The 16,592-nt window shown below is 38.2% G+C and overlaps 1 protein-coding gene across 1 annotated transcript in view; it reads right to left on the bottom strand.

Annotated features, from left to right (window-relative positions):
* Nucleotides 1-3,388: 3,388 nt before the first annotated feature.
* LOC120779854 (homeotic protein proboscipedia) overlaps nucleotides 3,389-16,592 on the bottom strand; it is an 80,785-nt gene continuing 67,581 nt past the window's right edge. Inside the window, exons 3-7 of the mRNA XM_040112214.1 lie at nucleotides 7,722-7,879; nucleotides 7,531-7,645; nucleotides 5,250-5,381; nucleotides 5,015-5,184; nucleotides 3,389-4,940 (exon numbers count right to left, since the gene is read on the bottom strand). Coding sequence (XP_039968148.1) covers nucleotides 3,414-4,940; nucleotides 5,015-5,184; nucleotides 5,250-5,381; nucleotides 7,531-7,645; nucleotides 7,722-7,879 — 2,102 coding nt within the window. The 3' untranslated portion in view covers nucleotides 3,389-3,413. The remainder of the gene's footprint in view (nucleotides 4,941-5,014; nucleotides 5,185-5,249; nucleotides 5,382-7,530; nucleotides 7,646-7,721; nucleotides 7,880-16,592) is intronic.

Genomic DNA, 16,592 nt, shown 5'->3' with positions numbered 1-16,592 from the left:
CCCATTCCAAGCTTCATTAAGATATCTTAAGTTACAGCTTGTACATATCACGGCCAGACAGACAGTCACCCGGATTTCAACTTTTTTGTCACCCTGATTATTTTAACTGAGTTATTTATTCGTTCTATTTAAGGCATGCCAATTGCTGCGTATTTTTAACGACTTTTGAACAGCTTTTTTTCTTAGCAAAATTCTAAGAAATTTGGGAAATGGAATATATCCGATATACAAGTATTAATGCAATCCGCGAGACCTATAGACATAGATATTGAAAGAGGACTAAATGATAAAAGTTTCCTTAGAGCACTCGGTGTCATGCCAATATATTCGTTGCAGCTGCATTGTCTTTCTTTAACAAAAATGCTACCAGAGCGCAAAATCTTTGACCATCAATATTCAAGTATGTATAGGACTCCGTGAGGAGTCGTGGTGGATGACCATCTGATTTCTAATTTCGAGTTTTTGAATTAGAAATCTTGATATTGGATCGCTGCATGTAATGGATTCACTTATGTCTATGAAATAGCTTAGTTCTTTCAGTCAAATTTATGCAATAATATTACATATTCGGGATAAATTTGGGGGAAGATTCTCACAAATCTCTGAGCGGCCTGCTTTGAGAAATCTTATTGCTTTTGGCATTATTTTACTATTATTTTACTTTTGCAAACATTCACAGTTAATAATTATTTAGGTCTGAAAAAACGCGGGCAGTTTATTATTCAAAATACATAAATCTTTACAATTTAAGCATTTTTCTCTATATAATGTTTTGAAAGTTGGAAGAATGGTTTGACAAGACGCCAAATATATATATTTCTGATATTCAACTAATTTCTATGAGATGCTGATTTTTTTTTTTAAGTTTTAATAAAAAAAAAAACAAATACAAGACTTGTTTTACATATAGGACCCCTCGTAATATGGCAAGAATGCAAAGTAATGGGTGAAATTGAGCAAAATCCCTTGCCTTAGGACAGCAAAAGCTCCTCTAAATATCAAAAATCACTAGCTCAAAAAGAATTTAAATATGTACATATTAGAGGGAACAAAAAACGAACTATAAAAGTTGTGGATTTAAATTAACATAAATACATAGAAAAAGGTATGTGCAAGGTAGGATTTATAGGCTAACTATTTTAAGATTCGCTGATCATTAAAACTTCCCATACAAAATAACACGTTGAAAAAAACTTACATTATAAATATTATACTTATTAAATCATTTCGGATCAGGTTTTTTTACTCGTAAAATCTACTAAAAATCGAACTCGGATTTTTTTTTCAATTAACATGTTCATATATTCAAAAGCTTTGAAAAATACCAGAATATGTAGTTTGAGTGCGTTTTGCTCAAAAATGTTCACATTTAACAAAATATTGGATAAAATAGTTAAAATTATTGTTTATGATATATATGTATTTGTCACCAAAAAATTGGTTAAAAAATTGCTTAAGTGTTATTTATTTTATCTTTTTAGGAATTTCTGAATAATGTATTTATAAAAATTTACGATTTAAAAAAATTGATCCTTAATGGTTAAATAATCATGCTATTTGTAATGAAAACAAGTTTTTTTATGGGAAACTTTAAAATTAAGCTAAAAATTCTGTCTTGCAGCGAGGTTCAATTTGATGTATGTATAATTTCAATAACTGTAAAAAAAGTTTCTTTTGAGTATGAGTATGCACCATGGAATTTTTACATAATTTTCAAAAGTACATTCATACATACATACAAAGATATATATACACATATATACAAGGTCTGTTGCAAACGAAACAGGGCTGTTAAAAAAAAACCACAAAAAATTAATATTTTTCAAAAGTTATATTTTTTTGTACAAAGTACAATAGTTTCCTTGTGTGTGAGTGTTTAAGGACATTTTTCGGAATGCTCTTGAGAATATCGGTCGTCGCCTTTTGGATAGCTGAAATGTCCTGAAACCCGTGTCCTTTCATGGGCAAATGAAGTTTTCCAAATAGGTAAAAATCACAGGGTGCCAGATCAGGTGAGTAGGGTGAGTGATTAATAGTTAATATGGAGTTTTTTGTCAAAAAATCAGTGACAAGCGTCGACCGATGACACGGCGCATTATCGTGCAACAGGCGCCAGGACCCTGCCCCACGGTATTGTGGTCGAGCACGACGAATGCGTGACAAAAGACTCTTCATAACACCAAGGTAAAACACAGCATTAATCGTTTGGCCAGGTGGGAAGAACTCTCGGTGTACAATACCATCGGAATCGTTAAAACAAATGAGCATTGTCTTTATTTTTGACTTCTGAAGACGACCGACTTCTGATCGTCACAGAGGTCCTCACGACCTTCTTGGAATCGCTTAAACCACTCATGCACATTACTACGGGATAGGCACTGATCACCATAAACTTTTTCATCATTTGAAATGTTTCAGTAAACGTTTTTCCCAAGTTTAAAACAAATTTAATATTTACTCTTTGTTCAAAATGCATTTTACGACCGATGACCAAAAGCTGCTGTCACTTTTTGATCGATAACATCGATTGTAGTTATCTAATTATCTTAAAATTTTTACGAAATATCAACAAGAGATCAAACTTTTTATTTCATAAACCCACCAATAGGTGGCGCCACCAGAAACAGTTATATTTAAAAAGTTCTGTTTCTTTTGCGACAGACCTTGTATATATATATTGATTTTTATTAAATTTATTTAGATACATACATACATATATACAGCTATAGAACTATTAGCATATCTTAACACTAACAACAATTGCTGAACATTATTTATTTATGTTTTTCTTATTTTCTTTTTCATTTGAGCAAAACTAACTAAATTTTGCTAATTAGCATTTCACAGGGCTACTACTCTAATTAGCGCTTACATAGTATGCTATATACAACAATTTAAAGATGCATACAGACATATACTCGTATTATATCGATTTTACATTGTTTTGACTTGCTTTTTGATCGATCTAACGTACTATCAACTTTTGTACATATGTATGTACATGGAGTTTTTTTCAGATTTTTTTTATTCAAAGGTTAACAATTTAATGTTTACTTACAAGAGAAGAAAACAGTATTTTTAAAGGATTTAAATTACGAGAAAAGCACGAGGGAATGACAATTAAGTTCAGCGGGATGAAATAATAACTAATTGATAGGAAATATTTGCAAGTTTTAAAACATATACTAAGGAAAATAACTGGTTTCAAAATACAATGAAGCAAACAAAAAGGACATAACTAGAAACTCAATTTTATAACTACTTAACATACATAAGTACATATGTAAGTGGATATGTGCACAAAAAATAATATTATTTTGGATAACACCAAAATAAAACATCAAATGAAGACATTTCTCCAAACAAAAAAATCAAAGTGTACCGCAAAACACCCTTTATTTGCCTTAGATGAACTAACTCAGCTGGTAGTACTCGGGCGCAAAGTCATTTGCCAGATTGCTGAGGAAGTTGAAGTCCGATGAGCTGTTTGAATTCTCCATGCCGGTAAGATTTCCAGCAGCCGCAGCGACGGGTCCACCATTACCTGCCATCGGATAAGCGGCGGCATTTGCCGGCGCACTACCATTCATTGCGAAATTATTTGCGCCGATATTCATATGGCCGCCCGTTGGCTGATGGTGCGCGTGTGAATGCGGTGGATGGTGATGTGCTTGCGGATGATGTGGTGGCATGCTGCCAGGTTGCTGCTGCAGCTGAGCTTGGCCATTCTCGTAAAAAGTGGCGAAATTGCCGTAGCTGCCATCACAGTTCTCCATTTGCACGCCCAGAGCGCTGGCATTGGGCGGCATGTACACATCTGCAGACGTCACTGGCGGCGCTGCGCCGGCGCCAATCTTCATATGCGGCGTGCCATCCACCATGAACTCGGCTGGTATGCCACCAATGTGCTGTTGTTGTTGTTGTAGCTGTTGCACGTCGTGTGCTTGTTGGTGTTGGTGAAAGTCGGGGTGGATTTGTTGTTGGTGCTGTTGCTGTTGGAAATTCAAGTGTTCGTAATAGGCAGCGGTTTGTGACTTGGCTTCGTAGTAATTGCCGGTCGCGTTCAGAGATGTCGCTTCGAACTCAGCGCCAGCATGATGGTGGGGATGCATGTACGCACCACCATTGTCCACCGCGTGGTGATTATAGTTCATGTACTGGCCGGCGGCACCTGGCGGCATCGGCTCGCCACCATGATTGTAGAAAACCTGCTGGTGTGGTGGCGGTTGTGGCTGGTGGTGAGTTTGCGCGTGTTGGAATGCATTGACGGCTGCTGTCTTGGCTGCTTGGAATTCATGTTGAAGTTTCGCATTGTGCAGGTCGGGCGAGAGTTTGCTAATGAAGTCCGGTTTGGAGCTGGGATATTCACCATTCGACTGGTGTTGCAGTTGGTTGTTGTTTGGCATTTGCTGCAGCTTGTGGTGTGGTGGCATTGGCAACGTCGCTTGCGGCCCGTGTTGTGGCGAACTTGAGGCGGCGAATTCAATGTCGTACTTGCCGTAGTAATCGTGTGGCGATTGTAGCTGCGTCGACGGCAGCTGCGACTGTGGCGGTGGCGGCTGCAGTTGCGACTGCTGCGCATGGTGTAAGTGTGGCCGTTGCTCGTGTTGGTTGTGTTTCGGGTAGTAGCCACCGTGGAAGTACGCGGCCATGCCGGCACGCCCACTGCTCTCATTATTTACCGCGTTCGCGTTGTTGCCATTTTGGAAACGTTTTCTGCGCGAACCACCTTCGGTGTTGGGGCCACAGTTCGAATTCACCGCCGATTGTGCATTGTGTGGCAAGGTGTCTGAGTTCCGACGGAATCCACCGCCACCCGAAAGCATTGCAGCGGCGTTGCCAGTGACGTTGTTGTTGTTGCTGCCACCATTTCCGACCGGTGAATCATAGGGGAATGGCGACGCTTTGGTGGATGTCGAAACGGCCTCATTCTTCACAACCTGCTCAATGCGTAAGCAAAAGGGGTGTTAACTGGTGAATAAGTATGTAACTACAATTTATTTTGGGCACTTACTTGGCTGTCATCTTTTTTCTTCACCTTGATGGGACTGTCGTCAATGTCTTCGTCAAGACTGACGCTGGAAGCCACACTGGAGTCGGCGCTGATCATATTCGACGCGGATACAGTTGAGCTACCAAGCAGATTTGAGGATATGCCTGATTCCAAGGTCGAGTTCGGCGTCACTTTGGAATGGAGGGTACAAAATTTAAATATTTTTTAATAAGATCCTTCCAAGAGTTTTACTTACAACTTCCTGCGCTCGCGTTGTTATTGGTCGCACTGGGTGTATTGTTGTTGTGCCCCCGTGAATTCGAAGTGGAATCTGGTATATCATCCGACGGCAGCTCACAGCCTTGACAAGATTTCTTCGAGTTGGAGTCTATATGAGAGGTTAAGTGGAGAAATGTTAGTTAAGATAAAAAAAATGCAAACGAGGGAAAGTGAATGCGAGGAATAAGGGAGTTTCTAAAGTTATGAGTTGAGTTTACTAATGAAAGATTTTAATTCATTTGCAATTTTTGATTTGATATGAGATTAGCGTTGCATTTGATAAAGGGGGTTTGCGAAGCCTGGGCTCGAAGCCCATTTTCGTAATATCCGCATGTATAAATGTATGAGAGAGGTCCATAAAAAGTATAAGGTCTTTAAGTATGAACAAAGAGTGATTGGGGTCAATTCGATTTTGCATAATGTTGACATATCCCTTTTTTAAACTTCAAAGATCGAATTTCTATTTGCGAATAATCGCTGAAACGAAAGAAATCGATCCATTTCCAAAGCAGGAGATAGATGGTAAGGAAAAGTAGTCGCATCGCGGTGATGCGGCGCAAAACGTTGGTAAAGCCAGGATTGGCGTTGAGGAAGGATTTACAGGTAATCATCTATTATGAGTTGCTTCTGTTGCTGTTATTGTAACGGTTATCTAATCCTCGTTAGGGAGGTAAGGTTCAGTTAAGTTGTCATCGAGGTCATCCAACGGTAGGCCCAAGGATCGCGCTGTTTCGACGGGGTCTAACCATAGGGAGAGGGGTGTCAGATGTCTAGGGTTAGCAGGACATGCAAAGAGATGGTTAGAGTCATACGAGAACTCGTTACATACTGGATATATGTCTGTTATAACGGAATCCATTCTGGATAAGTAGGAGTTTAACCTGCTACAGTATCCAGAAACTGCATAAAAGTCACTTTCGATTCTCGCGGAAACTCGAGCTCTTCGTCTGCAATGGGTGGTGGTTTGACTCCAAGTACGTCATTTACTGAGAGAGGGTCGGTGAAAGCGTTTATGGTTTCACTGTGCATGGCTGTCAGTGCATGTCTGAAGTTAGTTGCGTCCGAAATCTGGTCTCGATAGGAGTCATCAAGAGGCTTCCCGTAACAGTCCAGAGTGCAGTATTCTGCCATGTCTGAAGCTTCCTCGTCTGCATTTCACTGCATCCCGACGACCATATTAGGGTGGCATAGTTAAGGATCGTCCGGTCGATTGTCTTGTATGCTGCCAACAACGTGTTTTGAATTGCTCCTGCTCCTCTACGGCTAAACCTTTGGTTCGGACCTGTACTGACAACAATTGGATCGTCTAAAAGAAACAATTGCTCAGAAACAGCAAGCTTTTACAGATAGGAGAGAAATTATGTTCTGTCAGGACAATGGCAGGAGTCGATTGGGACTCGACAGATTCTTAAGGAGATTGGTTGGAAGGTTCTTATATGAAAGGTGGATAGTCAGGACCCGATACCAAGTTATTCAAGAGAAGATTGTGAATATACCACTTCTTCACTAGAAAATATGATTTTTTTAGTTGAAATAATGGATTTATTTTTACTAGACTAAGTCACTTTATAAAAACTGTTTTCGGTTGAGAATGTTTGATAATTTTTTGGCGACTGCTGGGTCGTCTTGCATTATGATTTCAGGATCATTAAAAGTCAATTATGGCATTTCATCCGATATTAATGTATCTGGAACATTTTTGGAACTCTTCCAAACTATTCCATCAAGTTAGTTGGGTGCAAGCAAATATCATGCTTTGCGCTAACAGCCCACCCTGTATTTAAGGTCTTACATGTTTTTAGAAGAAGTTCTGAAAGTGTGTGCTTAATTTTCATTAAAAGGGTTGTAGTGTACGAGGAACCACAGAAAACATTTCGCCAAATGTGATGGCAAAAAACGCAGCAGCGAAGTGTCAACGGCATAGAAAAGAAGACGCGGAGCCAATGACAATGATTGATAAGATTATTTTCCATTTCGTCGATTTTGTTACAAGTTGTTCAAGTACCTCTGTACATACATATATACATGAGAATATAAATATCTGGTGATAGCAGAAAAGATGATTTAAGCGGTTTCTCGCTTAAAACTATTCTACGATGGTTTGGGTTGTCTTAAATGATAACTGTGTTTTATGACATTAACATTTTTTTCATGCTAGAAATACATGTGTATGTATGGGTTTGTGCTCGTTACACTAAAGTGCGAAACTAGGTGGAAAACCAATTATCCAAAAGAGAAATTAAGGATAAAGCACTTACTACTATCAGACTGATCATCATCACCTTTTAGACTGTCTTTGTTGTCTTCATCGTCCGTCTTCGATAATGTTTGACGCTTATGCTTCATTCGTCTATTCTGAAACCACACCTTGACCTGCAAACAGAAAATAAGATTTCACTTTTTACATATGGATACAACATCGAAGAAGTGTAAGTAGAAATGCGCTCACCTGCCGCTCGGTCAGATCTAAGCTCGCTGCAATTTCGATTCGTCGCGGTCGGCACAGATACTTGTTGAAATGGAACTCCTTTTCGAGTTCCAGCAGCTGTGTGTTGGTGTAGGCAGTACGCAGGCGTCGGGGGAGACCATTTTCTGGAACGAATTCAGCTGCAATTGAAAATTGCATTTCCTTGATACTTGAGTAAATGTGATTTTGAATTGAGTGTGTGTACATATTAAAGTAGGGCTCTCGCGTCTAAATGTCGTAGAGAGCGAAATTATGTATTCGTTTGTTGAATAATTTGCATTCGTTTTGTGTGAAGGCATTATATAATATTACAGTAAATTATTTTTATGAAAATATATGTAATATAAAACACTTTGAAATGCATAATTGGGAGCACAGAATTTACCAAACGTTGTTATTAATAGAATAACGGGAATTATTTAGGACGATGTTGATTTAATAAAAAACAAAATTCCATTTTCTTTTGCGTTACTAAAGCCGCCAATCTTGCCACAAATGAAGTTGTTAAGTAAGTTAGGGGAATAAGTAAGCAGCGCCCAACTCGCACTGCAAAGTAATTAACAAAATTCTAATCAATCAATCAAAAAACGCCAAGCAAGTGCCAAGACGCTCGCAATGTGATGCTCGCAACGTGGCTTTGTGGGCTGTTGCAACATTTTGGAAAGAATGTGTGACAAAATTGAAGGTTACAAAATAACAAACCTCATTTTCAGCTTTCAATTTGAGTAAAATAATCAATAATCCATGGAGGAGAAGGCTCTTCTTCATTCTAAGAATCATACAGGGCTTTTCAATAACTGTTAAGGAAATTCAAACATTTATAAATTAATAATTACAGGGGATACTATAAAAGTAGACCGATAGGAACGAGTCGAAGTTATTAAAATTTACTACCGAAATTCAGAGTCAGTTGACTCAACTTTAAGAACATCAAGAGAAAGCAAGACCCAAATCAGTCTCCCACACGTCGTTCTTATGCCTATCTCTGACGTCGTTGTGGCAAATTTTGCGAAAAGATCTTGGCCTACATCCTTACAAGATCAAATTGACTTAAGAACTGAAGCCGCTTGACCACCAGTATCGCCGTATGTTCGTGAATTGTGCTGAGCAACAAATTGAAAATGATCCGGATTTTCATCAAAAAATCATCTTCAGCGATGAGACTCATTTCTTACTGAATGGCTTCCTCAATATTTGTCAGGCAGTAATCCACACATATCCCTGAATCACCATTGCATCCCGAAAAAATTACGGTTTAGTGCGGTTTGTGGACCTGCGGTGTCATTGGGCCGTACTTCTTCCGTGATGATCAAGATTGGCACCTTACTGTGAATGGGAATCGCTACCGCTCATATGATAACCGAATATTTTTGACCCGAATTAGATGATATGGACTTCGACAATATGTGGTTCCAACATGATGGCGTTGCAAGCCACTTAGCGAACGTCACAATCAATTTATTGAAGACCAAGTTTGGTGAACGTGTTATCTCTCGAAATCGCCTAGTCAATTGGCCGCCTCGGTCACACACACAAACTTCTTGGGGCTCATTCAATGCAACAATTTCTTGGAATAATCGAATCTAAAAACTTTTCTCGCGATAATTCGGTTGTAGCACGTGTTATGTGGCAAGTAGCCCCGTCTTGTTGGAGCGAGATGTTGTCAAGATCAACTTCTTCCAAATGCAGCCATAAAAAGGTGGTTATCATTGATCTATATGCCCTAAATTGACAGTAACGGTGTCACCAGCTTTATTTCGAAAAAAGTACCGAACCGATGATTCCACCAGACCAACAACCACACCAAACTGTCAATTTAGCTGAATGTAGTGGTTGTTCATGAATGATTTGTGGATTTTCTTCGCACCAGGATCGACAGATGATCGACGGGTGAAAGTGAGCTTCATCGGTGAAGATGATTTCTTTAAAAAGATCGTTATCGTTTTCACGTTGTTCCAAAGCAAAATCAGCAAATTCACGACGTTTGCGGTGGTTTAGTGGTTTTAGTTCTTGAATGAGATTAGTTTTATATGGATGCAAGTCCAAATTCTTTCTCAAAATACGCCAGATTGTGGTTTGAGACAGTCCCTATTCTTGAGAACGTCTTGGAATCGACAAATTGCGGTCTTTGGCCACACTTGCCTGCACGGCAGCAACATTTTTATTACTTCGAGCGGTTCTTCATCTTATTGGCACTTGAAGAATTAAAAGAAAATTTCCGCTCGGAATTTTCAACAATTCGACGAAAAGCAAGCACAGGACGATTATTACGACCATAAAATGGCAAAAGCCTACGAAAATTTTAATTGGAGAATGAATGATTTGATAATAAAATTAAATAATTTGTGAATTTTGTTCTGGCGTATATCCTGCCATGATGAAATTGCAAGCATTACTGGATACAATGAAAGAAAAATTACACGTCATGGCATATTAAAAATGGCCGAAACGGCACTTAGAAATCATATCATCCTTATTGGAAAACCCGGTTTTACCATGGCTTGAATATGAGTAGTTACGAGCAAATATCTTGAATAACAAAAAAATTGTTTTGAATTATTGAATGCTGCCAAATGAACTTCTTCATCAAAAGAGCGGATACCATAAACCAAAGTTGGCAGTTTTACTGTTGTTGCACTCGTTCACAGCCGATATGCAGCAAGTGTCCTTTGTAGCCGGAATTCGTTCGAAGCACATAAATAGTTGCGAACAAGCTTGAAGTCATCAAGTGCGGAAAGTTGCACAGTTGCATTTGCATTGAATGCTAGCTGCAACAGCACCCCCCACACACACATATCAACTGGAAGCGCCTATTTGTATGCTTAGCAAAGCAGTAGCGCCGCCCTTCAAACACACACACACACAGCCGCAGCAGCACAAAACCAAAAAGGTAAAGTGCACAAAAGCAGAAAATATGATTTCCTTTTTGGCGACGAGTGAAAAGATAATTTTCTAAATATGCCTTCGAGCAGCAGCAGCGCACGTCGTACGAGCGCATGAAGCTTGTGACTTTTGTAAAGCAGAGAATACATAACCTGAAAGGAAGTACATATTTTCCGGCACAAAAGCAAGGATTCACCTGACATCGTGCAAAATTATGGCTTAAAACGACAGAGTTCTCAATAGTTGGCAGTTGGGTGGGGAAATTGAAAAATAAATGATTTGTATGGCAAGACTACAACTGTGCAGATTTGTTGTGAAATGTGCTTGCTGAGGGCTTATACATATGTATGTATATAATATATATATCTACTTATGTACTATATATGTATATCCAGAGATTTAGCGTTTACATTTGGTGTTGATCTAAAGAGGTTTGACGTTGGAAAATCAACCAAATAAATTTCAAATGCCAATGCAATATTTGTTGCGCAGCATTCAAGCAAAACGTTCCGGGATAATTGCAAGTGAAAATTGGGTAAACATTAAAATAAGCTAATATTAACTAAAATGTTTATACGATAAATTAATTTTAATTAAATTCTTGTATTTTCCGAGAGATAAACCTAGTTTGAGTAATAGGCAATCCAGTCATTATTCCTACAAAAACACATTATCGTAATATCAATAAATCTATAAATGCATATAGTGGGAAGGGCTTCTCTAAACTTCTATAGCAGGCCTTGTGATCTATGCTCAATTAACCCGGTAAGAAAAAAAATTGGAATTTTATGTGTTTACTGGAATCATGGCTACGAAGTCATTGAAAATGTTGTGGAAATGTTACTTTATCATGAAAACAAGCATTCAGTGAAAATTACGAGGTCACTGGAAACTTGCTTCATTGCAGAGGATCTCAACAGCCCTTTTGGATCGACTCAACCACTTTGATTCATGGTTTGGGTAAGATGCTAAGCTCGTACCGAAAAACCTAAGTCTTTTGCAAAAACGACGTTAGGTAGAGGAAGAAAGATATGCTCGACAACGTAGCTGAGGACGCTACATTAAACAAATGCATATTAAGGGGTTACATGAGTTTACGGGTTTCAAAAAATCGATTTTTTATTGTCTTTTTAAATTCTATAACATCTCTCGAATATTTTCTTCAATTTTCAAGTTGGTCTGAGTAAGTTACTCAACCGATCTTCATGAAATTTTGCACAGTCTTTGAGATATAATTCTTAAAGGCTCGGTTGAAGGATCTTTTTTTCGATTACAACTATTTGTAAAAAAATGACACGAAATTTTTACTGAAATTTTCATTTTATTGTAAAAATGTCTACAAAATTCAATTATCCGTTTTTTCCCTTTCGTTCAATTTCTAAGTTAAAGCTTTAAATAAAATACGTATTTTTTACTTCAGATGATCCTGGAAGGAGTTATCCTACCAACGCAAGCGCATCTTTTTTCCGAGTTTAAAATATTTATTTTCAAAAATTTCAGAATTTCTTTGTTAATAGTGTATGTTGATAACAATAAAAAATTCTTATAAAATATTGCATTTCTTATATGAGAAAAAAAATTCCGGAAAAAAGCTGTTTCTACCCGAGGAAACCTATGTAACTAACCCCTTACTTGGTGACGAGACTTGGGCTTATGAATTTGACATCAAAACTGTCCAACGAAGTACAAATGTGTGCCGAAAACGAAAAAACCAAAATTCGCTGAGGGCACTGAAGACCATCAGTTCAGTTCGGGTTCAGTGGTCTATATCTAGGCGATAATAAAGATTTATATTAAAATAACTGAAAATTTTGTTTTTTCAGTCAGAACGGATCAAATTTGTTATGTTTATGTGATTAATAATTATAATTAATGTTCAACAATTTTTCTTGCTAACCGAAAATATCCGATTTTTATCACATGGAATTTTTTTCTAGCAAAAAAATGGTGGTAAAAAGTCTCTCATATAATAAAGGACAATGCCTTAAACAAGCTACAGTATTATGTTGAAATATTTAAAGGGTGTCCCAAAATAAACGCAAGGTTTAAATTTTCTACCAATTATGTAGTAAAGTATAACCTTAAAAAAACACAAATCGGCAGGTGACAGTTTAGGCTTAGTAAAAGTAGGGTCTTACACAATAGAACTACGTGTCTTCAGTATTGAAGAATATTTCAAAAATAATAAAATCTTGGCAGCCACAGCTCTAAATGTTTCTACAACGTGTCACTGTTTGGTATGGATTTTGAGCTGAAGGCATAATTCGGCCATGCTTTTTTGAGAATGAGGTGATTTAACACAATTAGACTTTTCTATGGGCTCATTTAAAATCACTGGTCTATTGCAACAAGCCCACAAACACACGTGCATTAAAGGAGGAGTGTGTATGTGAATATGGAAAGCCGTGGAGGCCATTATGTTATTCCATAAATAACCTTATCGTAGGTACTTTATGATTCAATAAAAATATTTAAATCGAAAGATTAAAAAGTGTATTTTCTATTGAATTGCAATTTTGCGTTAAATTTGAGGCACCCTTTATATTCATTCATTGAAAATGTCAAACAGGTGGTTAAAAATTTAATTACTGTATAAGGGTCTGATGCTGTAATACCATACACTGTATTGGTGCAACACTCAACGCAAACAAATTATGGATCGAATTTGCATCTGCGACTAGCACCAAAATAGTTCTATGTCTGATGGTTATTGGTGATGAAAAGTGGGTCACTTAGGACAGCATAAAGCGAACACGTTCCTAATCGAATGGTGGTGAGCCAGCTCAATCGGGGGTCAGGCTATAATTTACGTTCAGAAAATGTATGCTATTTGGTTTAGTTTAGTGGGATTTATCTACAATGAGTTGTTCCCTTACGGAAACTAAATGTTAAATCTGATCTGTAGTGTCAAAAAATTGAACATCCATTGTGACACGCAAGAAACGTGATTATGTACATACATAATGGATCTTTAAACCACGCTCACATCTACGAAAAAAGTCTAGCCGCAACATAAAACTTGTGCACCTTTCTTTTCCTACAGGGCATTTTGAAGAATGAGGCACTAATTCACATGTTAACACTTGCGCTTAGTTGCTGGAAGCCCCTCTTTTTATCTACATAACAGTATTTTGCACTTATTAAAAAGCACCCAAAAATAATTTACGACTAAATTTGAACAAACGTGGAGCATGGCAGTTATTTAATTCTTTTTGTAGCTGCGTTAAACATACCATATACTTGACCGTTAACCCAAGTGCACTTTCCAGCCAACACCACTCGACTATAAGTGCAAGTTTAGCATTAAATGCAAAAAACTGTGAAGAGCATGTACCTTTTATGGCAAAAAAGAAGACAGAAAGCTTGCTAAAAATTTTGCACGAAATTGAATTGCACGAAGAGGCACACACAACAAGCCACAAACCGAACTCGAACGCTACCTGCCTGTTTGCAGATGCCCAGCGCCATCTTCGAGGCCTGATTTTAATGTGAGCCGCAATTCTGTTAACACGCATTGCAAACTACGTGTGGAGATAGATGAGCCACGCAACAGCAGGAGGCGATTAAAGTTGCAGCCAGCGCCACAGAAAGGACCCGGGATGCGCACATTAAGGACATGTGCGGAAAATTAGCGTGCATGTGTGTGTGTGTGCGTGGTTAGCGGTCAGCAAAATGCTGGCGTCCCATGCGCGACTTGCCACTGCAACAGACTGACCTAACCTAAATCTACTACACTTTGGGCTGGGAGTTTGTTGGGTGTGTGGGGGGGCCAACAAAGCGGACACTTTGTAATTGTAACAGTGTCAAAGTGGTAGCCACACCTTGGACATAGAAGATATGACCCCAATTTATCTTCCGAATTTTTTTGCTCAACTTACCATTAAGAGTTTTCGAAAACGGCACAGCAGTGCTGGTAAAATATAAAAGTATGAGTAAAATATCTAAGTATGTGTATGCGTATGTGTGTACACATATATGTGGCGCACACGTGTGTTCCATCAAAGCTTGTTGGTAATTGTGCGGCAGTCTGTCCGTCTGTCTCTCATTGCCGCCGCTGTGCCACAGTTGGGCGAAATTTGTTGTTGTGGCTTAAATTATGCTTAACTTTGTGGTTTTCAAGACTAACCCCGTTGACAATAATTTAGGTGATGACAGACAGCCCAACCAATAAACGGTAAAGACACACTCTTCGAGCATAAAACATTTCCTCAGCAAATTTAAGCTGCAGCCCGCTGTGTTGAATTAAATTTTGCGCATTAAATTTATTGGAAAATAAAAACAACCGTTACTGTGAGTAGGGAGAGCGTAGCCCCAGCAGAATGCTGTAAGCTTTGATTGACGGTTGATCAAAATATTAAAATCAATTCAAAAACAACTGATGCAAGTGAAGAAGAAGAAATAAGGAAATATAAATAACAAATTCAAAATCGATTGAAAAATCAAAAAAAAAAATGTTGAAGAACAAGGAAAAAGTGGAATTCGTTATATAATGCGCAGCGGTAGCAGCTATAAGTCTACTCGCACAACACTGAAAACATGTGGCAGCGCTTTTGTAATACCAATTTGACGCTGCCACTTGTGTGCCTCACTCGCCCGTTCAATTTTGCTGCAGTGCGCGCCACATGCCACATTGTGCTCACATGCGGCAGCGGATGTTACAACTTACTGCCGTCGCTGCCACCATAATCCCAGCCAGCCGCAGCGCTGCCACTCCAAGCTGCTTAACTTGGCTTTGTTTCGAAGCGTTCGCGCTGCCGCTTCGCGTGAGATTGCAATACAATGTGACGGACAGATTCGTTGCAGCGGCAGCTCCATCAAGGACCTATCATCGCGTCAAAGCGCATAAAAAAATGAAATAAAGTACAACTGCAGCAGCCCGCCTCCGCGTGTGTGACGGCGCGGCTTCGTCAATGCGCGCAGCGGAGTGTTGTTGCAGTGTTGCTCGCATTGAAGCGGCAAAAACGAGCGAAACCATTAATCATACGCTTTAGGTAAAAGTCGATTTCTCATGAAAATATTTGCCGCTCAAATTGTGTATGCACAATTGCTTATGTATTTGACGGCTGTGTGTATGTATATACATATACATGTGTACGAAGGTGTGAATGAGTGTGTTCTAATGTTTATAGATATTCTTGTTCATTGTTGGCGGCTTTTTGTTACGCTTTTGTGATATTGCTACCGTCAGGAAGCAACGGCAGCCAAACCAAATCGAATCAAATTGGATTTTCTCCGATTGTCTGAGACTCTTTGATATCTTCAAACTGCTGTTTGACTTTGTTTATACTTGTAGAAGTAGTCACAAAAAGTGTACGAGTATTTATATGTATGTATGTTTTTATGTCTTTAAAGAAGTCAAGTGAAAGCTTCATTTATAAATGTAATGCATATATACATATATTAGAGCGGGTCGATTTTTTTTTAACATAGCAGAAAAATGTTCTCCGATCATGCGGAACATCTTTGCAAAAGCTACTATGTGTCTAAAACCGGTTTCGAGCCAGCGATCTTTAATGTGAAAATTATTATTTAGGGATTATAAAAACTGTTCGGTTAGTTTTTGAGATATTCGACTGAAATTTAATATAAAGGTGAATAGAATATTTCACGTATATGCAATTTGTCTGTATTTTTTGGCTTCCTGTAAATCAATCCGCTTTAATATGCATACATATCATCACCTGAAATGCAAAATAACGTAACAACATTTTCGGAAATTTACAGTGGCATGAATGAAACACGAAATGAAATGGAACATGAGTGAAACAAAATTTTAATATTGGTTAAAACTGGTTTATATCTGACCGCAGAACCAGGAAATGTTGAACATATGTAATATTATGTATGTAATTTGAAGTAGTGAAGCGTAATCAATAAGACACTCAATTTCGAATTTTTTGATGATATGTTATTTTGCATTTCAGGTGACGATATATAACTGCACTCTGGAACAAAAAAGAACGTATATCG

The sequence above is a fragment of the Bactrocera tryoni genome, chromosome 1 (assembly GCF_016617805.1).
Source record: "Bactrocera tryoni isolate S06 chromosome 1, CSIRO_BtryS06_freeze2, whole genome shotgun sequence".
Lineage (NCBI taxonomy): Eukaryota > Metazoa > Arthropoda > Insecta > Diptera > Tephritidae > Bactrocera > Bactrocera tryoni.
The sequence above is the reverse complement of the archived record's forward strand: the minus strand, read 5'-3'. Positions and strand labels throughout refer to the sequence as shown.